At 33.0% G+C, this 24,334-nt stretch overlaps 2 protein-coding genes across 2 annotated transcripts; both read right to left on the bottom strand.

Annotated features, from left to right (window-relative positions):
- Positions 1 to 201: 201 nt before the first annotated feature.
- Positions 202 to 18,995, bottom strand: LOC139859583 (uncharacterized). Its single transcript, XM_071848367.1, has 4 exons — positions 18,522 to 18,995; positions 1,135 to 1,558; positions 364 to 634; positions 202 to 265 (listed from the first exon to the last, which is right to left on the bottom strand). The coding sequence occupies exons 1-4, from the start codon at positions 18,993 to 18,995 to the stop codon at positions 202 to 204; spliced, it is 1,233 nt and encodes a 410-aa protein (XP_071704468.1).
- Positions 18,996 to 19,094: 99 nt separating this feature from the next.
- LOC139859582 (uncharacterized) lies at positions 19,095 to 22,651 on the bottom strand. The gene is made up of 2 exons (XM_071848366.1): positions 22,645 to 22,651; positions 19,095 to 19,816 (listed from the first exon to the last, which is right to left on the bottom strand). Exons 1-2 carry the CDS (start codon positions 22,649 to 22,651, stop codon positions 19,095 to 19,097), a joined length of 729 nt encoding a protein of 242 aa, XP_071704467.1.
- Between the last annotated feature and the right edge of the window lie 1,683 nt (positions 22,652 to 24,334).

The raw sequence follows: 24,334 nt of genomic DNA, 5'->3' as shown, positions 1-24,334 counted from the left end.
GTAAGTCTACCCCTTCTCCTTACACCGTCAACCGTAAGTGCCTCGACTCTCCTAACAGGGGCAGTAAGAGGTCGCCTCCTCACATGCCCAAACCAGCGAAGCCGTCCTTCTCTTAGCTTATCAGAGATGCTTCTAACTTCTAGGTTCTCCCTGAAAACACTATTTGGAATCATATCCAACATGGTTTTACCGCAAGTCCACCTAAGCATTCTCATCTCTGCGACCTCCATCCTTCTCTCTTGCGCCTTCGTCATGGGCCAACACTCTGAACCATATAACATGGCCGGTCTAATTGCCACCTTGAAGAATTTCCCTTTCAGCTTAAGGAGGATCTTCTTGTCGCATAAGACCCCAGTCGCTGACCTCCACTTCAGCCACCCTACCTTAATACGGTGCGAAACGTCTTCGTCAATCCTCCCCGATTTGTGGAGCACCGAGCCTAGGTATCTGAACGAGGTTTGTAGATGCAAGATCTGGTCTCCAATGCAGATGTTCACTCCATCCTCTTGAACATCGTCGTTCCTATCGAAATCACATTTAAGATATTCCATCTTTTGTCTACTAATTTGTAGGCCATTACTTTCTAAGGCCACCCTCCATTGCTCTAATCTTCTATTAAGCTCCTCCTTGGATTCTGAAACAAGCACAATATCATCGGCAAAAATCAAGCACCAAGGGATGCACTCTTGTATCCCTCGAGAAAGCTCGTCAAGGATCAAAGTGAAAAGAAAAGGGCTAAGGGCTGACCCCTGATGCAGGCCCACTTCTATTGGTAAACTTCAGTATTTCCCACAGGCGTTCGAACATAGGATTTAGCCCCTTCATACATGTCCCTAATAACACAGATATATCTACTCGGGATACTTCTACCATTAAGGGTCTTTTAAATCAAGTTTCGTGGAACGTAATCGTAGGCCTTTTCCAAGTCTAAGAAAACCATCTCTAGGTTCTTTTGTTTTTCTCTATACTTCTCCATAAGGCTCCTAATAATATGAATTGCCTCTATCGAAGAGCGCTCCAGCATGAAACCAAATTGGTTCTCCGACACATTCGTTACGCGTCGAAGTCTAGTCTCAAGCACTCTCTCCCAAAGCTTCATAGTATGACTAAGTAATTTTATGCCTCTATAGTTACCGCAAATTTGCGCATCCCCCTTGTTCTTATAGATGGGGATAGTCTCGCTCAGTCTCCATTTCATAGGCATCTTAGAGCTTCGAAACATCTTGTTGAAAAGGCAAGTCAACCACCTAATACCATCATCACCAAGGTACCACCATGCCTCAATAGGGATCTGGTCTGGTCCAACAGCTTTATTTCTCCCCATCTTACGTAGTGCCAATCTTACTTCCTCATGATTGATCTCCTCACAATCCCTGTTGATCTGGAATTGTTCTATATCAGCTTCTTGCAGATCTTCGTGATGCTCGGGTCTGCCTCCAACGAAGAGAGATGAGAAATACTCTTCCCATCTTTTCCTAATTTTGTCCTCCTTTACTAAAGTTTGACCAGCTTCATTTTTGATAAACTTGAAGTTATCAATATCCCTGCACCTTCGCTCCTGATGTTATGCGAGGTGTATATAAAATAGCTTTATATTTTACAAGGAAATACTATTAAATACAATACAATTTTACACAAGATATTTATTTATTTATAGAATGGATATACTTAAACCTTGCTACAACACTTATAGGCAGTGTACCTAATCGTACAGTAGTGTAGTTTTTAGTAAGTCCGGTTCGTTCCACAAGGAAAATCTTTAAACAAAGCTTAACGCTATATTAGTTTACTTTTATAAAAATACAAATATATATAAGTAATATTATTATTATAAGGGGGGATTTTTACCGTTTAATGACCGGTTTGTCAATTTTAAAACTTTAGTCGCAGTTAAAACAAAATGTAAAATATTAAATAAATAAAAGACTTAATTTAAAGCGTAAAGTAAATAACGATAATGAAATTGCGATAAATAAAAGTGCGATCAAATAAACTTACGATAATTAAAAAGTACGATAATTAAAAGTGCAATTAAATACAATAACAATAAAATAAAATGCGATAATTAGAAGTGCAATTAAATATAAAATTAAAGGAAATTAAATATGAAATAAAATAATTATGCTTATTTAAACTTCCGTAATCATGATGTTTGACGTGTTGATTTTAGTTTTATGCCCATGGGTTAATTGTCCTTTATCCTGGATTATTTAATATGTCCGTCTGGTTTTTGTCCATAACAGTCCATCAGTCATAAATATAAAGTGCGAGTGTCCTCGTCAAATTATCCTTATACCCGAAGTTAAATATTCCAACTAATTTGGGGACTTAAACTGTAACAAGATTTTAATACTTTGTTTAATAATTACACCAGGATGTCGACTGAGTGTAACCCAAGGTTTTAATACTTTGTTAACAATTATGTCAAGTGTCCTTGTACATAATTTCACCCCTGTTTTAATGAGTCCATTGACTATTAATCCATTCCCGTGTCCGGTTAAATGAACGATTATTCGTACATATAAATACCCCGCCCATCGTGTCCGATCGAGTGTATATGGTAATTTATGGGTACGTCCAATTATAAATCTTTATATTAACATTAACAAATTATCATTTAGTTAAACAAATATAAAGCCCATTAATAGCCCATAGTCTAATTTCCACAAGTGTCGTTCTTTTGTCCAAACCCCAATTATGGTACAAAGCCCAATTACCCAATTTTAGTAATTAGCCCAACATCATGATTACTTCGGATTAAATAAGCATAATAATAACTTAGCTACGAGACATTAAATTAAAAAGGTTGAACATAACTTATAATGATTAAAAATAGCGTAGCGTTACACGGACAGAATTTCGACTTACACCCTTACAACATTCGCTAACATACCCTTATTATTAGGATTTAAAATTAAAATTAAAATTAAAATATAAATATAAATATAAATATTACGTATAGATATAGAGAGATTGATATATTGGATGATAAAAATGATCAGAATTCGTTGGGTTTTATAGGGATTTTCGTATTTGGTTGCTCCGCGTGTCGCGGCATTTTTGGCCTCCATACTCCGCAACTCACGGAGTTCGTAATTCCAGCTCACAAAGGTTTGTCTTTTAATTTGGCGACGTTTTATAAATATATTATAATATATATATTAATTTTAAGAATTAATTATATATTATATTATATTTATATACATAGTTAACTTGTAATTTTTAGTCCGTTGCGTCGAGCGTTGAGAATTGACTCTGGTCCCGGTTCTGGATTTTCGAACGTCCTTGCGTGCAATTTAATATCTTGTACTTTGCGTTTTGAATCTTGTACTCTTGTAATTTCGAGACATTTTTTATCAATAATTGGAACCTCTTTGATTGTATTTTGTACTTTTGAGCTTTTTGGTCGTTTGCGTCTTCAATTCGTCGAATCTGTCTTTTGTCTTCACCTTTTAATATTTAAACGAATATCACTTGTAAATAGAACATTTGCAACTAAAAGCTTGTCTTTCTTGGGGAATAATGCTATGAAATATATGTTCGTTTTTAGCATTATCAAATATTCCCACACTTGAGCGTTGCTTGTCCTCAAGCAATATAGTCTTGAAATACTAGAATCACTTTTTTATTCTTCACACTTTGTACATCAGTGATTCTTTACGGTGGTATAAACAATGGTAGTAACGATATGGTTTACAGTCCCACATGACTATAAAAGTTTAGATCCATTAAGGAAATTGGATCTTTATGAAAACATTTGATCTTTTGAAAATTAAATCTAGTTTTTACTCTAGATAAGTTTTCCGGAATAACCCTTCACCGGTGTTTGCAAATTATTTTTGTGGGTTTGGTGGGTTTCAGATTTGAAAATTTTAGCTCAAAACTTATGGTTTTGTGTCACCCACTTGCTAACCTTGTATTTGGAAAGCAACACGTCCAGTTTACTTATCCTGTATATTACCTTTCGGTAAACTACCGTCCGGTTGTAAAGGAAAGCGTTGAACAAGCAACTGTTAAGGCAATGTCCTCTGACATGCTTTTAATTATGGTCTATAACGTGTCGGACGCAATTACTATCCTTTGTAGGAGCAATAGTAAAGCTCACCCTTTTAATTTGTCGGTCTGGCACAAGGTCCTGTCTTTGACCATGCTATGCAACCACCGTTCTTATGGTTGACACCCGATTTGGTTCAGGAGACCTAATGAATTCCAGGTGAATTCCTAGGATTTTACGTTCAATGGTAATGAACGCATTGAAAATGGGTTTTTAGAAAACAAATCGGTTTGTAATTTTGATCAAAATATTTTCTAGTTCAGGCTCGAGTTTAGATATCATTGAATTCCATGAGTTTGTAATTCTCAATCTTTAAGGTCAATCTCAAGGATTGAGTAATATCAGGCTTAAAAGCTAATTTTTAATCTTTTAAGGAGATTATCCTTTCTGGGGATCTGATTCATTAGTCTTATCCAGCTAATTTGCATGGTGCCTCCCCCATTGTACGAGATAAATCCTTCTCATGGTTAGGATAAATCTGACCACTTGGTGATCCTGTTTAATGCTGAGGTCCGTGGATTTTCTGCTGATTTTAGTGATGACTTTTCTAGATTTTTCGTCAACCTACAGCTGGTCTGGACGACAACTTCCTGACCTAAATCAAGAAGCGCGTTTCTTTTTTGAAAGACTTTACTTCCTTTTAACGATGGAATTGATTCATCGTGTAGATCCATCTTTATTACAGTAAAGCAGGTAAAACTTTTTAGTTTAGTCCAAAGCAAAAGTATTTTCAGTTATTTGTACAAAAATATGTGACATATGTTTTGAATAACTTGGAGAATTTTCCCACACTTGGCTTTTATTTTCCTTTTTATTGTCCTCTATTCCATTTTAAATGAATTTTAACATTTTGGTTTGTTTCTCAATTTATGTCCTTTCCGAGGTAACAATAATTTCGGTGTTAACACCTAGTTTTATCGTTCATAAATATGTATAAACATGATTTTGAGTTCATTTAGTTGAAATTTTTTAAAAATTTTACTAGAATTGGGTAGTCAGTATATAAGACTAGGGTTGTTCTTTATTATCAGAGAGCACTAGATTCTAATACAACTACTACTTTACTAGTATTTCTAATGGTAACCAAGTGTATAAAGTAAAAATTTTAAAATCCGAAAGAATTTAACCCCTTCCCACACTTAAGATATTGCAATGCCCTCATTTGCAAGAAATCAGTAACAATTTAAATTATTGAGGGTGATTTTTGTGAAAATGATTAAATTTTACCAAAGTTTCCAAACATATTTGTGTTTGCTTGCTGAATGATAAATGGTGCATATCATTTGCTCATTCCGTCTTGTTGTTATTTCACATATATTTTGCATCTTGTCGTCAAAATTAGTTGCTTTTGCTGAACTTAATGCCAGTCTTTGAAAATGCGTTGTTTTACCCTGTTGTGTACATAAGATAAACTGCAAACATATATACATATTTTTGAAGTTTGGTATATTACCCCACATTCAAAAATTATTAAAATCTAATAATAAAATTTAGAAAATAATAAAACTATTACAAATCCAACATAAGTATTAAATGTATCAACATTACAAATAATAAAATAAAAAAAACTAAGTAGACTAGGGATGATACTGATACCAGAAGGGGTTCCATGCATAACCATATGTGCTAAAAAATGCTTCGGCTGGGTTATACGTAGGATACGGTGGTTGGATCTCTATAGACCAGGGAGGGAATATGGGCGATGGAGTAGGAATATAGTTTCTACCTATATGTTGGCAATAAGCTATGATTTGGTTTTGATGAACTTGCCAATCTTCAAATGCTCTATGTCTAGCATTTTCATACTCTTGTGAAGCTATAAACCTTTACATTTCTGCCATTTCATTTCCCCCTCCTACATTACCTTGCTGTTGGTTTCTCTCAACCTGTGGATGTCTACCATTATATCGTACTGCGGCGTTATTTCACCTCTTCAAAACTTTCGCACCATGGTATACATTTAAACATATTGTATTTCAGGGTTCTGGTTCTTCGATTAGTAATCCCCCCCGACTTATATCCACACCGAGATATTCAGCAATCAAAGTAATAAATATACCACCTCCTATTATGATAAATAATAACCCACACAATAAGGTATACTTACAGCGCTTTGTGGGTCTCGAATACACATGTGGTAAAACAAATCCTGTTCATTTACCTTTTCCTTGTTCTTACCTCGTTGTGTAATCGAATTGGCTAAAAACCTATAAATTACTCTTAATTCAGCTCTATCTATATCCAAATAAGAGTAATTTCCCCCTTTAAATCGGTGATGGCTAGTCATTTGACTCCATATACCATGCGTATCAAAATTTTCGTCTATCTTTCTACCATTTAGTATCAACCCTCTACAATCGGCAGATGCTAGCTCCTCAGGCGTATATATACGTAAAGCCTGAGCCATGTCTAGTAAAGACATGTGGCGCATCGAACCTCCTAACAAAAATCTAATAAAAGTTCGATCGGTTAAACTAGCTACCCGATCATTTAATTCTATACTACACAACAATTCTTCACACCATACTTTATATACAGGTCTACGCATGTTGAATAACCGTACCCAATCGTTAAAAGTAGAATTACCATACCTCTGTGCAAGTAATTCCCTAATTGGCCCGGCCAATTCTACAGCTTCTAATGGTCCCCATTCTATGACCCTAGGTACTTCAACAGCTTTAGAATGAAGAGTATGCAAACCCCTTTGGTATTTTGGATAATCTGTCCAAAGTCTGTCAAATCTCAGGTTCGGGTGCAAATCTTCCAAGTGCATATCAGAAAATGTCATGACTGGATGAGGTATATCTTGTTTGTAGTAGTTATCCACCTCCTATTGTTCCGTATTCTCAGCAGGAGCATTGCGAGCTTGGGATGAAGATTCACCCCTTTCAGTCTGCAAAACACATCAAACACAATTTTTGTGCATCCAAATATGCATTAGTGTCAGCAAAATCATCAATCAAAATAATTACAATGACATGATCAATTTATATCAAACTTAAGCTCATTTTCATATTTTCATCAAATCTACACTTTTTCAATTAAGCATATACAAAAATGTTCGCCAAGTTCATAAGCATTCAACTCAAATAACATGTCAAAATAATCATTACTAGCAATTAAACAAGTTTCAAATGGCATTATCTCTCAAAAATCAAGTTCATGAATTTTAGACTTGAAAAAGTCCACTTTAATTCTCAAAATCATGTTTAGGCTCAAAGTTTGGATCATTTAACTACCAAAACATGTTACACTACTTAATTTAGTAACAATTCATGACAAAAATCGGCCATAACCTGTTTATATCAAAAAGCCCCAAATTGCTCAAGAACACAAACCCTAGATTACTCAAAATTTAAAGTTTAAGGCTTCTAATCATGTTAAATAGCATCAATCTAGGTTATACAAGCATAATACATAAACAATTTAAGCATAATTACACTAAAAAGCATCAAAATCAAATTGGGTATAAAATTGCTCAAGAACACTAATTTTCGGATTAAATGGTGTTTAGGTGTAGAAATTTACTGTTTTTCTTGAGTAATTCCTTGATAGCATCCTTCTTAACATGATTTTAGTAAAATATTTGATGATTAACGGTGAAAAATTGTGAATTTGGGAGTGTTTTCTCGGGTTTTTTTGCAGTATTTTCGCAGTTTATTTTTGTGTTGTGGTGTGTGGACTGAGCTGATTACGTTTTTATTTTTTCTGGGTTTTGGTCCCTCCGCGAGTCGCGGTGTTTGACCCTTCAAACTCCACGAGTCGCGGAGTTTGTATTTTTTTTTTTATATCTTATACTAATTAAAACAATTAAGTAATTAATTTTAAAATTTTGTTTCCCTTGTTATTTAGGACGAGGTCGTTTCGGATCGATGTCCTAGTCCGTTCTTCAACAAAATTTTAAAATTTGTCTTTTTCAAGCGATTGTTTTAAAAGCTTAGATTTTTGGTTTTTTTTATGTTTTTGGCATACTTTAATTCAATAAGATTAAAAATAATGATAATAAAAGTTCTCGTCCCTCCCTCGGGTAAAGCAATTTCGGTTCAATGACCTAGTCTTCAACTTACGACGAATTTTAAAAATCATATTTTTAACTTAGCGAAATAAAGTAAATTTTTGTTTTTAAATTCACACAACTTAAATATAAAATTCAAAATTAATATTAAAAATTCACACCAAACTTACAATTTAAAATGCATAAAAATAAAATTCATATTTTAAAAATTAAAAATTCACACCAAACTTAATTTAAAAATTCATATTATAAATTCACACCAAACTTATATTAATTTTTCAAATATTTACAATTTTAAATATATTGATTAATTTAAGATTTATATATTAATTTTAAAAACATGGTAAAAATAAAATTAAAAATCTTTTTGGCTTTTATCCCACTTTAATCAATCAAATATTATCAAAAATATGCGCCCCTCTTTTCGGTAAAGTAATTTCGGTTCCAAGACCTAATTTAACTCATGACGAATTTTTGAAATATTTTGGGTTGATTGATTAAAGATATTTATACCTTAAGAATAAACGTTAAATTTCGCAGTGATGTAATAAATTTTTGTATGATATCAATAATTTCGGTCGCCAAACCTAATTTTATTCAATACCAATTTAATACTTTATAGCGAACAAATTAGCGTTTATTATCAAAAGGTTAAAAATAAAAATAAAAATAAAAAACTGTACAGACTTACCTGTGAGATAGTATTTTTAGTTATATGATCTATCCCATTCATAAGATAGTCGGTTTAATTGGTTTTCCATGGCTACATAGGCGTAACCTCGAGCATTCAGTGTTTTTTCTTCTAAACATATGAACGGTCCGTCTCTGCATAAAGTAACAAATTCGGTATTTGAATAGGTTTGATTATTTAAACATTTACCTCCATGTGACCATTTTCCGCATTTGTGACATCTTTCTAGGTGTCGTGCTCTTCTTTTCGCTGCGGATTTTGATTTTTCTTTACCAAATTGTAACTTTTTATCTTTGCATTTGGATTCTTTTCTTACTCCGTCCAATCTTTCTCTGATTAATGATACTATTTCACTTGGTAGTGTGTCATTATTACGTTTAATGATCAAAGCGTGTAGCATTAGACCATGGTTTAGTTCACAGGCAGTCTTTATTTCCTAAAAAAAATAAAAAAATTCAGAATGGGGGGAGAAGACTAGTTCTTTAGGGTCTGCTAGGGAAAGACCATTCGGGTTCCATTTTCGAGAACTACACGAAAACAGACAATCTAACTCTAACAGAAATACATATTATCCTTTAAAGACTTGATTCTCCCCACACTTAGTTAGCTGTGGTATCGAAATTATGATTAACTTCATTGTCAACTTCCATTGGACTATCTATGTAGTGTTTAACTCTGTGACCATTAACTTTAAATTCAATCCCATTTGAATTTATTAATTCTATCGTTTCGTATGGGAAAACTCTTTTGACTATGAATGGTCCAAACCATCTTGATTTCAATTTTCCAGGAAATAGCTTGAATCGTGAATTGAAAAGAAGAACTCTGTCTCCTTCTTTAAATTCTTTTAAACTTCTGATTCTTTTATCATGCCATTTCTTCGTTCTTTCCTTATAGATTAACGAATTTTCGTATGCTTCATGTCTTAATTCTTCTAATTCGTTTAGTTGACTTAATCGTAGACGTCCAGCTTCATGCATATCAAGATTACATGTCTTCAAAGCCCAAAATGCTTTGTGTTCAATTTCTACTGGAAGATGACATGCTTTTCCATAAACAAGTCTAAAAGGTGTGGTTCCAATTGGAGTTTTGTAGGCTGTTCTAAAAGCCCAGAGTGCATCCTCCAATTTAATGGACCATTCCTTCGGATTTGATCCCACGGTTTTCTCTAGAATACGTTTTAAAGCTCGGTTGGTATTTTCAACTTTTCCACTTGTTTGTGGATGATAAGCAGTGGAGATTTTATGAGTTACTCCATATCTTTTAAGAACTTTCTCAAGTTGATTATTACAGAAATGAGTTCCCCGATCACTTATTAAAGCTTTCGGTGTTCCAAACCTTGCAAAAAGACATTTTAAAAAGTTGACTACAACTCGTGCATCGTAATTTAGGAGAGCTTGTGCTTCCGCCCATTTAGATACATAATCAATGGCAACGAGAATGTAGAGATTATTATGAGATTTTGGAAATGGACCTATAAAGTCAATACCCCAAATGTCAAATACTTCACATACTTGTATGACATTTTGTGGCATTTCATCACGTTGACTTATTTTTCCGGCCCTTTGACAAGCATCACAGGATTTGCAAAGAAGGTGTGCGCCTTTGTAAATTGTAGGCCAATAGAATCCAGCATCGTAAACTTTTCTTGCTGTTAGTTGAGGCCCATAATGCCCTCCTGTTGGTCCTGTGTGACAATGGTTTAAAATTTTACTAGCTTCATCTCCGAATACACATCGGCGTATTATTCCATCGGGACAACTTTTAAACAGATGTGGATCTTCCCAGAAATAGTGTTTTATATCACTGAAGAATTTCTTTCATTTTTGGTACGATAATCCTTTTTCAAGGAATCCACATACTAAATAGTTTGCATAGTCTGCAAACCATGGAATTTCATTATAATCTATCTTCAATAGATATTCATCAGGAAAGTTGTCTTGTATGGCCGATTCATTTAGAACTTCTAATTCGGGATTTTCAAGACGAGAAAGATGATCAGCGGCGAGATTTTCTGCTCCTCTTTTATCTCGGATTTCAATATCGAACTCTTGTAAGAGTAAGATCCAACGGATTAATCTTGGTTTGGCATCTTGTTTCGAAAATAGGTATCTAAGAGCAGAATGGTCAGTATAGACCACCGTTTTTGCTAGAACGAGATATGAACGAAATTTGTCAAAAGCAAAGACAATAGCAAGGAGTTCTTTTTCAGTAGTTGTATAGTTCGTTTGTGCTCCTTGTAACGTCTTACTAGCATAATATATAGGTTGAAATTGTTTTTCAATCCTTTGTCCTAAAACGGCTCCCATTGCAAAATCACTTGCATCGCACATTAGTTCAAATGGTAGATTCCAATTTGGTGTTATCATAATCGGCGCATTAGTAAGTTTTTCTTTAAGAATATTAAAAGATTTGATACATTCATCTGAAAAGATGAATGGAGCATCCTTTTCTAGGAGTTTATTCATAGGAGTGGCAATTTTAGAAAAATCTTTTATGAAACGTCGGTAAAAACCGGCATGCCCTAGAAAACTCCTAACTCCTCTAACATTGGTGGGATGTGAAAGTTTAGCAATTACATCTACTTTAGCTCTATCCACTTCAATTCCTTCCTTTGAGATTTTATGTCCAAGAACGATGCCTTCTTTAACCATGAAATGGCATTTCTCCCAATTAAGAACTAGATTTGATTGTTCGCATCTAATAAGCATTCTTTCCAGATTAACTAGACATGATTCAAATGTATCACCGAAGACTGAAAAGTCATCCATGAAAACTTCCATGCATTCTTCTATCATATCATGAAAAATCGCCATCATACACCTTTGAAAGGTTGCAGGGGCGTTGCAAAGTCCAAATGGCATGCGTTTGTAAGCAAAAGTACCATAAGGGTACGTGAACATGGTTTTCTCTTGGTCCTCGGGTGCTATTGGAATTTGAAAATATCCGGAAAATCCATCTAGAAAACAATAGTAACTATTTCCGGCTAATCTTTCCAACATTTGATCAATGAAAGGTAAGGGAAAGTGATCTTTTCTGGTGGCGTCATTTAATTTTCTATAATCAATACACACACACCATCCTGTTACAGTCCTAGTAGGAATAAGCTCATTTTTCTCATTTTTAATGACAGTCATGCCACCCTTCTTAGGCACGCATTGAACTGGGCTTACCCATGGACTATCAAAAATTGGATATATTAAACCTGCATCTAGTAGTTTAATAATTTCTTTCTTAACTATATCTTGCATATTAGGATTTAGTCTTCGTTGGCGTTGCACATACGTTTTATGACCTTCTTCCATAAGGATTTTATGTGTGCAATACGAAGGACTTATTCCTTTAATATCATGAATCTTCCATGCAATGGCTGGTTTATGAGCTTTCAACACAGAAATGAGTTGTGATTTCTCATTTTCAGTAAGAGAAGACAATATTATTATAGGTAATTCAGATTCACCATGTAAATAAGCGTATTCCAAATGGTTTGGAAGTGGCTTTAACTCTAATTTCGGAGGTTCTTCTATCGATGACTTATATCGATATCTGTCTTCTTCTTTTAGCATTTGAATTTCTTCTGTTGTTGGTTCATATCCATTAGCTATAAGTGTAGCTAACATTTCAGCTTCATCAATTTGTTCTGTTCCTTCTCCTAAAGAACATTCTCCTGTTCCTTGTAATTCTGGAAATTCTTCTAATAATTCTGCATGTGAATCTATAGTTTGAATATAATAACATGTATCATCTGCAGATTGAGGTTGTTGCATTGCTCTATTAACTGAAAAGGTAACACTCTCGTCCTCTATACTTAGGGTCAGTTTCTTACCGAACACATCTATCATTGCTTTAGCCGTGTTTAAGAATGGTCTTCCTAATATGAGAGGAACTTGAGAATCTTCTTCCATGTCCAGAACAACAAAATCTACTGGAAATACTAAAGTACCAACTTTAACTAGCATGTTCTCCATTATCCCTCTAGGATATTTTATTGATCGATCGGCTAGTTGTATACTTATTCTTGTTGGTTTCAATTCTCCAAGGTCTAGTTTAGCGTATAGTGAATACGGCATTAGATTTATACTAGCACCTAAGTCTGCCAATGCTTCTATTGAACTAAGACTACCCAGAAAACATGGAATTGTAAAACTTCCTGGATCAGATAGTTTTTCTGGTATCTTATTCAACAGCACTGCTGAACAATTAGCGTTCATAGTAACAGCCGAGAGTTCTTCCATTTTCTTTCTATTTGAGATTAGATCTTTTAAGAATTTAGCATATCTAGGCATTCCTGAAATCACATCAATGAAAGGAAGATTTACATTTATCTGTTTAAACATATCCAAGAATTTGGATTGCTCGGCTTCAAGTTTCTCTTTCTTCATTTTACTCGGGTAAGGAAGTGGTGGTTGGTATGGTTTAACATAAGGTTTATCCTTAACTGTGTTATCTTTATTAACCTTTTCAACTACCGGTTCTTTTTCCTTATCTTGATCAGGTTGTGGTTCTTGTGGAGTAGGAATAGCTTCATCAGAAGTTACAGGTATTTCAGGTGGTTTAAGTGTTGTACCACTTCTTGTGGTAATGGCTTTAGCTGTTTCATTTCGGGGGTTAGCATTTGTATCACTAGGTAAACTTCCCGGTTTTCTTTCACCTATTAACCTTGCTAGGTTACTTACTTCTTGTTTCAGATTTTGAATAGAAGCTTGTTGATTTCTAAATGCTTGAGCATTTTGTTCATTGGTTTGTTTTTGAGATGTGAAAAACTGCGTTTGAGTTTCAACTAGCTTCGTCATCATATCTTCTAAATTCGGCTTTTTATCATCGGGTTGTGGTGGTTTGTTTTGAAAATTAGGTCTTTGCTGATTGTAAGTATTGTTGGATACTTGTTGATTGCTAGGACCTTGTTGGTTGTTGAATGAAATATTTCGGTTATAGTTCTGATTTTGATTGTAAATAGGTCTTGGCGGTTGATAATTATTCTGATAATTATTTCCAGGTCTTTGGTTTAGATATGAAACATTCTCTCTTTTTTCCATTGTTAGTTCAATACTGAGACAATCTTTTGTCAAATGTGGTCCTCCACACTGCTCACAACTAATTCGTATTGAGTGAATATCCTTAGTCATCTTTTCCATTCGTCTCTCGACAACATCTATCTTTGCGGAAATGGAATCTAAGTCATGGCTAGAATCGGCTCTAGCTGCTTTAGATGATCTAACGATATCTTTTTCTTGGTGCCACTCATGTGAGTGGGAAGCAGTGTTATCAATAATTTTATAAGCATCAGTTTTGGTTTTCTTCATAATGGAACCACCAGCTGCTATATCTATGTCTTTCCTTGTAGTGATGTCGCATCCTTGGTAGATTATTTGTACTATTTGACAGGTGTCTAAACCATGTTGCGGACATCCTCTCAATAACTTTCCAAATCTTGTTCACGCCTCATATAGAGTTTCATTCGGTTTCTGTGTAAACGTAACAATTTCTGCTTGAAGTCTTACAGCTTTAGATGCAGGAAAGAATTGTTTAAGAAATTTTTCAACTAAAACGTCCCATGTATCAATCGCCCCTTCAGGTAACGATTCCAACCAATCTTTGGCTTCTCCCTTTAAAGTCCAGGGAAATAACATGAGATATATCTGTTCATCCTCAACTTCTCTTATTTTAAATAGAGTGCAGATCCTATTAAAGGTACGAAGATGTTCATTTGGATCTTCCTTCGGCGCACCACTAAATTGGCATTGATTAGTCACCATGTGTAGAATTTGTCCTTTGATTTCATAATCTGGCGCATTAATGTCAGGATGAGTAATTGCGTGACCTTGGCCAGTACGTTTAGCTCTCATTCGGTCTTCCATACTTAAAGGTTCTAGATTCTCCATAATTGAATTTGTTGAATCGGAATCACTAGAGGATTCTGATTTAATGGTTCGTTCCTCAACAATCTCTGTTTGAATGATTGGTGGTTCCGGAGGAAAATTTAATGGTTCAGGATCTATGAATCGTCCCTGAATATTCTCCGAATTCTCAATTGTGAGATCGGGTTCAAAAAATGGATTATCGGAAATTTGAACTGGAGTACTTGGTCGACTGGATGATGATTCTAAAGAAAAATCAACGGCGGTAATATTTGCTAAATATCTTGATCTAGTTACAGGTGGTGAACGTACAAAAGGTGGTGAACGTCTTGCTCGGTGCATTCACTGAATATCCTATTAGTTTTTAAAAGGAAAGAAAAATTATATAAGTTATCCAATTAATATACTTTTCTGATTTTGCCCACGTTTCGAATAGCCAAAAGATGCAGCAGAGGGGCAGGATTCGTTTGGTCTCAATATAATTGAGGACTGTTTGGCTCCAATAACCCGGTCCACGTACAAATCCAACTATTACTACGAACCAGAAAATTTTGATGTCTATCAATTTAACCACTTAAAATAAATTATCGTAATTTTAAGAAATTTAGATAAGAAGTAGAATAAAAAATCTATGTCCTAAAAACTAGAATAGCGAGAAATAAGAAAGAAAAAGAGCGTGTCGAAAAAAGATCGAAAAATAAAAATAAGAAAGAAAAAGAGTGACTTATAGAACTTAAAAACACTCGACTAACCCAACCTTATTACTATCACTAACTTAAAATTATAATCGCAAATTGAGATTACTAATTGGAATGATAATTGATACATAGGTAAAAAGGTGTCTAAAAATATTAAAGCTTACAAGAAAAACTATATCCCAAATGGCAATAACTTAAAAAGAAACTAAAACTTAAAAAGGCGTCGCAAAATTCTAAAGTACCTAAATCTTAGTCTAAAGAAAAGGCACTTAAGGGATTTTACGGTAAAGCCTAAAAATCTAGAAGTAAAAAATAATTATGGCAAAAACTAAGTTTAAAACTAAAAAATAACGAAAAATACAAATATTACGCTAAAACAATTAAAAAGGGAGAAAATATAAAAATATACAAAAAGTTGTAAAAAGTACAATTTTTATAAAAATATTATTTTTATATTATTTATTTATTAAAACTAGTAATTTTACATTAATTAAACTAATTTAACTAAATATATAAATTAAATAAAAAGAAACTTAAAACTAATTATAATAATAATAAGTAATTAGGGTTAATAATAATAATAATTAATAATTACCCCGTATTTAATGCCTGATTAGGGTTTCTATCGGCGTGTCAGAGTGTCTCCGCTAGTCGCGGTATTCGAAGCTGCAAACTCCGCGAGTCGCGGGGTTCCAATTTTCAGATGACAGGTTGATTAAAATTCGACGCGTTTTTTTTTTATATTCTGTTTTATATTTTCTGTTTAAATAAAAATATTTATATAATAAAAACTTATATTTAAAAACTAAAATAAAAATAGAACTACTTTATAATTTTAAAAATATCTTAAAAATAGATTTATATATATATTAATTTTTTTTTTAGTTTTTTTTATGTTTTAAATAAAAATATTTAAATAAAACTTATATTTTTATAAAATAAAAATAAAGAAACTTTATAAAACTTAAATATTTAACAAAATCTTAAAAAAATAAATAAATTTTTGTTTTCTTTTTATATTTTCGAATAATTAAAAACGTATTTTTACAAAAGTGAATTTTAATAAAAGTAAACTAAAAATAAAAATCTTTTTTTTTCTTTATTTAGCGTTGCGCTTCCGGCTTTTAAGTTTGATTGTCCCCGGCAGCGGCGCCAAAAATATACTTGATGTTATGCGAGGTGTATATAAAATAGCTTTATATTTTACAAGGAAATACTATTAAATACGATACAATTTTACACAAGATATTTATTTATTTATAGAATGGATATACTTAAACCTTGCTACAACACTTATAGGCAGTGTACCTAATCGTACAGTAGTGTAGTTTTTAGTAAGTCCGGTTCGTTCCACAGGGAAAATCTTTAAACAAAGCCTAACGCTATATTAGTTTACTTTTATAAAAATACAAATATATATATAAGTAATATTATTATTATAAAGGGGGATTTTTACCGTTTAATGACCGGTTTGTCGATTTTAAAACTTTAGTCGCAGTTAAAACAAAATGTAAAATATTAAATAAATAAAAGACTTAATTTAAAGCGTAAAGTAAATAACGATAATGAAATTGCGATAAATAAAAGTGCGATCAAATAAACTTGCGATAATTAAAAAGTACGATAATAAAAACTGCAATTAAATACAATAACAATAAAATAAAATGCGATAATTAGAAGTGCAAATTAAATATAAAATTAAAGGAAATTAAATATGAAATAAAATAATTATGCTTATTTAAACTTCCGTAATCATGATGTTTGACGTGTTGATTTTAGTTTTATGCCCATGGGTTAATTGTCCTTTGTCTTGGATTATTTAATATGTCCGTCTGGTTTTTGTCCATAACAGTCCATCAGTCATAAATATAAAGTGCGAGTGTCCTCGTCAAATTATCCTTATACCCGAAGTTAAATATTCCAACTAATTTGGGGACTTAAACTGTAACAAGATTTTAATACTTTGTTTAATAATTACACCAGGATGTCGACTGAGTGTAACCCAAGGTTTTAATACTTTGTTAACAATTATGCCAAGTGTCCTTGTACATAATTTCACCCCTGTTTTAATGAGTCCATTGACTATTAATCCATTCCCGTGTCCGGTTAAATGAACGATTATTCGTACATATAAATACCCCGCCCATCGTGTTCGATCGAGTGTATATGGTAATTTATGGGTACGTCCAATTATAAATCTTTATATTAACATTAACAAACTATCATTTAGTTAAACAAATATAAAGCCCATTAATATCCCATAGTCTAATTTCCACAAGTGTCGTTCTTTTGTCCAAACCCCAATTATGGTACAAAGCCCAATTACCCAATTTTAGTAATTAGCCCAACATCATGATTACTTCGGATTAAATAAGCATAATAATAACTTAGCTACGAGACATTAAATTTAAAAGGTTGAACATAACTTACAATGATTAAAAATAGCGTAGCGTTACACGAACAGAATTTCGACTTACACCCTTACAGCATTCGCTAACATACCCTTATTATTAGGATTTAAAATTAAAATTAAAATTAAAATATAAATATAAATATAAATATTACGTATAGATATAGAGAGATTGATATATTGGATGATAAAAATGATTAGAATTCGTTGGATTTTATAGGGATTTTCGTATTTGGCTGCTCCGCGAGTCGCGGCATTTTTGGCCTCCATACTCCGCAACTCGCGGAGTTCGTAATTCCAGCTCACAAAGGTTTGTCTTTTAATTTGCCGACGTTTTATAAATATATTATAATATATATATTAATTTTAAGAATTAATTATATATTATATTATATTTATATACATAGTTAACTTGTAATTTTTAGTCCGTTGCGTCGAGCGTTGAGAATTGACTCTGGTCCCGGTTCTGGATTTTTGAACGTCCTTGCGTGCAATTTAATATCTTGTACTTTACGTTTTGAATCTTGTACTCTTGTAATTTCGAGACATTTTATTATCAATAATTGGAACCTCTTTGATTGTATTTTGTACTTTTGAGCTTTTTGGTCGTTTGCGTCTTCAATTCGTCGAATCTGTCTTTTGTCTTCACCTTTTAATATTTAAACGAATATCACTTGTAAATAGAACATTTGCAACTAAAAGCTTGTCTTTCTTGGGGAATAATGCTATGAAATATATGTTCGTTTTTAGCATTATCAGCTCCCTAGCTTTGGCTATCCTGTATATATCATTTGCTCCCTCTTTGGAGTCAAGCTTCCTATACAGATCTTCATATGTCTTTTCTTTTGCCCGGGCTACAGCCTTCTTAGCTTCTCTTTTGGCTTCTTTATATCTCTCTTCAACCCTGGTTCTATCCATCGAAGTCCCCTCTTGGCAAGTGATAAGCTCCCTGAACCTTAGTTGCTTAAGCGCGATTTTGCTTTGAACGTCATCACTAAACCACCATGATTCTCTATCAGTCTTATGTCCCCTCGATGTTCCTACTGCCACACCTAAGGCTTCCTTGGCAACCTCTCTGATGGTGAATGCCAGACAAATCCACATCTGATCCGCATCATCATTCGGTGTCATTTCTACTGATGCATCAATTCTTTCTACAACCGATGTTTTGAAAGTCACTGCCTTCTCTCCGATCAGCTTCTTCCACAAGATCTTAGGTTGGATGGGCCTTACACTCTTGGTAACCCGTCTCCGAAGAGCCAAATCCATGACCAACAATCTGTGCTAGGAGGAGCATGTCAAGTCAGTCAGTACTTTACAGTCTCCACAAGTCCTAAGATCCCCTTTGCGAAGTAGCAAATAGTCAATCTAGGTACTATGGCCCCCGCTATGGAAAGTTGCTAATTGAGCATCAGTCTTCTTGAAAAACGAATTTGCAACAGCCAAATCGTGTGCAACAGCAAATTCAAGGATAGAGATCCCTTCCTCGTTTCTTATTCCGAACCCAAAGCCCCCATGGGCTCCCGCATATCCCTCGACATCAGTTCCTATATGACCATTGAGGTCTCCACCAATAAGTAATCGATGTTCCTGAGGGCACATCCTCACAACCTCGTCTAGCGATTCCCAGAAGTGTCTCTTTTCAGCTTCTCCAAGGCCCGCATGAGATGCGTAGGCACTAATGACCGTGTAAGTCACCTCCTGGATAACTAACCTAACCGACATAATCCTATCGCTCCGTCGGTCTACATCCACAACATTCTCATTATAGGGTGGTCCTATAATGATTCCAACCCCGTTTCTAGCTACTCTCGATCCCGAGAACCACAACTTGTAGCCATTGGTCTTGACCGCCCCTCGACCCTTCCATCTAGTCTCCTGGACACACAAAATGTCCACTTTACGTTTACGTAAAGTCTCAACAAGTTCATATCGTTTTCCGGTTAAAGTACCCACATTCCAACTACCCACTCTAATTCTAACCGGCTTCGCTATCCTATTGCCGCTTCTAGGCCCTATAAACCTACCCGTCCCAGAACTAGGAGGACATGACCTCAAGTAACCATGATACAGTCTAGAGTCTATCTTATCTAAAAACCAAAAATAGATAATACAAAAAATAAATATAAAGTTCCGTAGATAGGATAGGATTAAGCTAAAAAACAAGTAGAATCGGGAAAATATAGAAATAAAATATCAAGAAGAACCCAAAGGGTCTAGCCTCGAAGAAGACGACACAAAAATCAAATAAAAACAGTAACCAAAGTAACTCGAAAATAAAAGCACAAAAAAGTATAAGATAATAATAGAAGGAAGAAAATAGAAATAAAAATAAATAAAAGGATACAGATTCAAAAGAAATCAGGATCGAATATATGAGAAACAGATAAAAATATACGTAAAGAAAAAAGAGCAGGTCAACAGAAAGCAAATACCCAAGGATAATTAATACTCCGTAATAAAGATAATTAATATATAATAATACACAATAGGTTATAGTATAGTAGAATTAATAATAAAAATGGCAGTTGAAACAACAAAACAAAGTTTGAGGTAGAAAACGAACACTAGCGGCGGTACTTGACAGCAGCAGCGATACACGGCGGCCGTTAGCGGCGGCAGAGGAGTTGCTGTTACAGTTCAGATTTGAGTATATCCCTGTGCTGCTTGAGTCCTAGTTGCGTTGACGGCACCTTTTTAACGGAAAGACCTGAAAAAGCAAAACAGTATACCGGAAAAATATTCCGGCGAGTTAGCCGTGACAGCGCGGGGATGCGTGTGGAGCGCGTGTGCCAACAATCACCGGAAAAAAGAATACGATTAGAATCTGGTAGTTAATTTGGGTTTAATGGAATGGGTCTCTGCTTCTAGTTCGGTTTGAATTAGGAGCAATCGTCAAATTTAGTTTTGGGTTATTTTGGGTTTTGGGATGCAAGATTACAGAGAAAATAAAACAGTCGGGAGGAAAGAGAGAGTCAACAAGAAGAGTATAACCTTGTCGTAATATTTTATGTATATACTAGTAATAATACTACTAATAATAATGCGATTAATAATAACAATAATAATAATAATAATAATAATAATAATAATAATAATAATAATAATAATAATAATAATAATAATAATAATAATAATAATAATAAAATAAATTTTACGGAGTATATATAGAGAAGAGAGATTGAATTTGAATGATTCGAGCTGAAAAACGATCTGGTTTTATAGCCCCTTTCTGGTCCCTTGAGCTCCGCGACTACGGTATTATGCTCACACTAACCTCCGCGATTGCGGAGCTATGCAATCCAGCTCATTCCTCAATTGATTAAGGCTGCTGACGGTTTTTTATTATATTTAATATATAATTTATATAATTTATATAATTAATTATATATAATATAATATTTACGTGCATAGTGGACTTGTAATTTTTGTTCCAACGATTTGTAAGATGATGCTCGAGTCATGTCCTGCTTCCGGTTTTTCGAACGACCTTTCGTACACTAAGAAAACTAGCATTTTGCGTTTATTGACTCGTACCTTTGTCAAAATATAGACTTAGATTATCAATAAACTATATCACTTGAAATGTAACTTTAACATTCGAGTGTTTTGGTCATTTGCTTCTTTAAATCAATGTCTCGTTGTTTTATCAAAATATATTATTTTAAATCAAACGTTTTATGACAGGGTTAATATTATTTTTTATCACTTTGTAAAATATAAAGATATTTTTATTTAAAAATATAAACTTTATACTTATTGTATGTAATAGAAATATTTATGTAATAATATCATATTTAGTTTTTTAAAACTAGTTATATTTCAAGATTTGTTTTAAATTTGTTTACGTAACGTTTACTCTTTAAAACTAATTTGATATAATCCATTTATGCGCCATTGTTTATTTTTAATATCTTACTAGTTTTAAAACACGCTTTTTATTTCTCGTTATATCTATCTTTATCTTATTGAATCACGGACCATTGTTATGGATAATTTGTCAAAAGATTTCTTGAAATATTCTAAAATTCAGGATAACGTTAAAACTTTTATCTTTATTATAATGGCTTAGTAAAGAATTGTCAAAAGTGGTTCTAGATATTTATAAATTTATATTTGTTTTTAAAGAAGACGTGACACTCTATTAGTTATATATAAATCCTAAGATTTATAACAATAAAAGATAATGATAATAACTTTGATAATATACTTCTGGACATAATGTAAAATGTGGTAACCTTTCAAAATATATCGTGGTACATTTTATATCTTTGAAACTATATATATGTAAATTTTATAATATAAATCTTTATTTAAGTTTTCTAACTTTATATATTCAAAATGTTTTATATTTTTGAAACAGTAATTATATGTACATGTAATTTATAAAACTTTAATTTAGGGTTTACATACATATTCAAATTATAAAACGTTTTAATTATAGAATTCTTTTAGACTGAAAACGTTTTCGTACGTTTGATACTAAATCAAATATTATCATAAAGTTTATTCTCCTAAAACTAATTATATACAGATCACCTAATCTATTACTAGAACTTATGTTTATTTTAAATCCTTATAAGTTTGTATTAACTTGGTTAACAAAACAAGTGTCGCTATATCTATTAATTGTATTCGAAACCACTTATATATAAGCTCAATATACTTTGTCTACCTATATATATATATATATATATATATATATATATATATATATATATATATATATATATATATATATATATATATATATATATATATATATATATATATATATATATATATATATATATATATATATATATATATATATATATATATATATGTATATATATATATACACACACACACGTGTTTTATTACGTAGACGTTTATTTATATTGAATAAGTATAACGTTATACATTTGCTAACGTTTACCAGTCATATAATAGATTTCCTAATATATTTACATATCAATCAAACCGTTTATTGTTTTGTTAAGATTTCTCAATTTAACAATCACATATATATTCATACATATCTATTTACACATATTTGTTCGTGAATCGTCAAGAGCAGTCGAAGGGTAAATGAATACATGAACACAGTTCAAAGTTTTTGAGATTTCAACATTACAGACTTTGCTTATCATGTCGGAAACATATAAAGATTAAGTTTAAATTTGTTCGGAAATTTATGGGTTATCACAGTACCTACCCGTTAAAGAAATTTCGTCTCGAAATTTGATTGGGATGGTCATGTCCGACAATAAGTATGTTTTCATGACGCGTACGAGCTGAAAATTAGAGTTTGTCATCAGTGAGTAATATGGATAAAACAATTTGCTTAAGTGAAGCGTACAAGTGAAGTTATCACGAAAAGGGTGAAATAAGTAAATGCAGGTTTGCCTTAACCGGTGACGTAGTCACGGTTGATTTTCAGATTTTAGAGAAAATTTTCATAATCTATAAGATCTGATTCTTCGGTGAATAAGGAAGTTAAGATCTCTTTAATTAAATGTGGTAATCTGTCTCGATTGCTCTGTCGGATATTTTACTATAAATCCACCCTCTTCGTTTTCTTATTTCCATAACTTACACCTTCTATTCTTTATCCTTCAATTCATACCTTAAAGCATTCGTCAATATGCTTCATCCAGTTCTGATTCTTGATATACTCCTAACTTTTATATCTATCGTTCTTCTTTTTCATTTTCCCCCGGAGAAATCTATTCACTTCTACTATAATCTTGGTTTTATAGTGTTTTTAGTTCTCCCGTGTCTTTACGTTGCAATACTTATTGATATACACGGTTTGTAATTTATGTTGTCGTCGGACTTTATATCTTTCCTTATTTTTCAGAGCCCCTGCTTCTGTCTTTCTATAATCATTGTCATCCACAGTTAATGCTCCCTTCTATTTGCTGCGATTTATACTCCCATTTCTATTTCGGAGCTTCATTCTTTCGTTTCCTCTTCTTGCGATTAAGCACCGCATGTAATGGTCTAGAATTTGTAGATATGAATTTCGGAATAAACATAGTTAATGTTCTAAGAAGGAAATTATAATGGCATGATCTTGATTTTTCAAATTACCAGAATACCTCAGAAAAAAACCGAATCATCAAGAAAATATTTTCTTGATATGTTTAGAGGTTGGGTAGAATACAAGAGTCGTGTAGCATGGCACATGATGACGTTATGATCTGTGAATCATCACATTCCATTTAGAAACTCAGCATGACACACTGTAATATAATCACGTTGATCAAGTGTCATTATATTATACTAACTCATGCTTCAGTTCCCAACACTACTTCAAAAACATTCCTACTTCAAACTCGAAAGTTTCAGAATTTAGAAACTAACAGTTTCCTTTATGATGTAATACAGATAACGTGAAGAGCTAAATGATTTTAGATAAGAATAATATGAAAATATCTTCAGAAATGTCGAGGATATTTATAATGAAAGATACGACGATATCTTAGAATATTTAAGATAAGAGGATGATGAAGAATATTATCCGCAAGGGTTTTAGTGTAAGGAGCAAGGTATTTGCTAAGGATTTCAGCAGACACTGAATCATTTGGATTCTTTGAAGGTAGATTTCGTCTTTGTAATTTGTC

Source organism: Rutidosis leptorrhynchoides, chromosome 7, assembly GCF_046630445.1.
Source record: "Rutidosis leptorrhynchoides isolate AG116_Rl617_1_P2 chromosome 7, CSIRO_AGI_Rlap_v1, whole genome shotgun sequence".
In the NCBI taxonomy this organism is placed as follows: Eukaryota; Viridiplantae; Streptophyta; class Magnoliopsida; order Asterales; family Asteraceae; genus Rutidosis; species Rutidosis leptorrhynchoides.
The sequence above is the reverse complement of the archived record's forward strand: the minus strand, read 5'-3'. Positions and strand labels throughout refer to the sequence as shown.

Coding starts and splice junctions, on each gene's coding strand:
- LOC139859583 (XM_071848367.1), bottom strand. CDS start 18,995: ATGGATTTGGCTCTTCGGAGACGGGTTACCAAGAGTGTAAGGCCCATC. Junction 1,559..18,521: donor AGCTTGACTCCAAAGAGGGA/GCAAATGATATA, acceptor GCATAACATCAG/GAGCGAAGGTGCAGGGATAT. Junction 266..363: donor GTAGGGTGGCTGAAGTGGAG/GTCAGCGACTGG, acceptor TATATGGTTCAG/AGTGTTGGCCCATGACGAAG.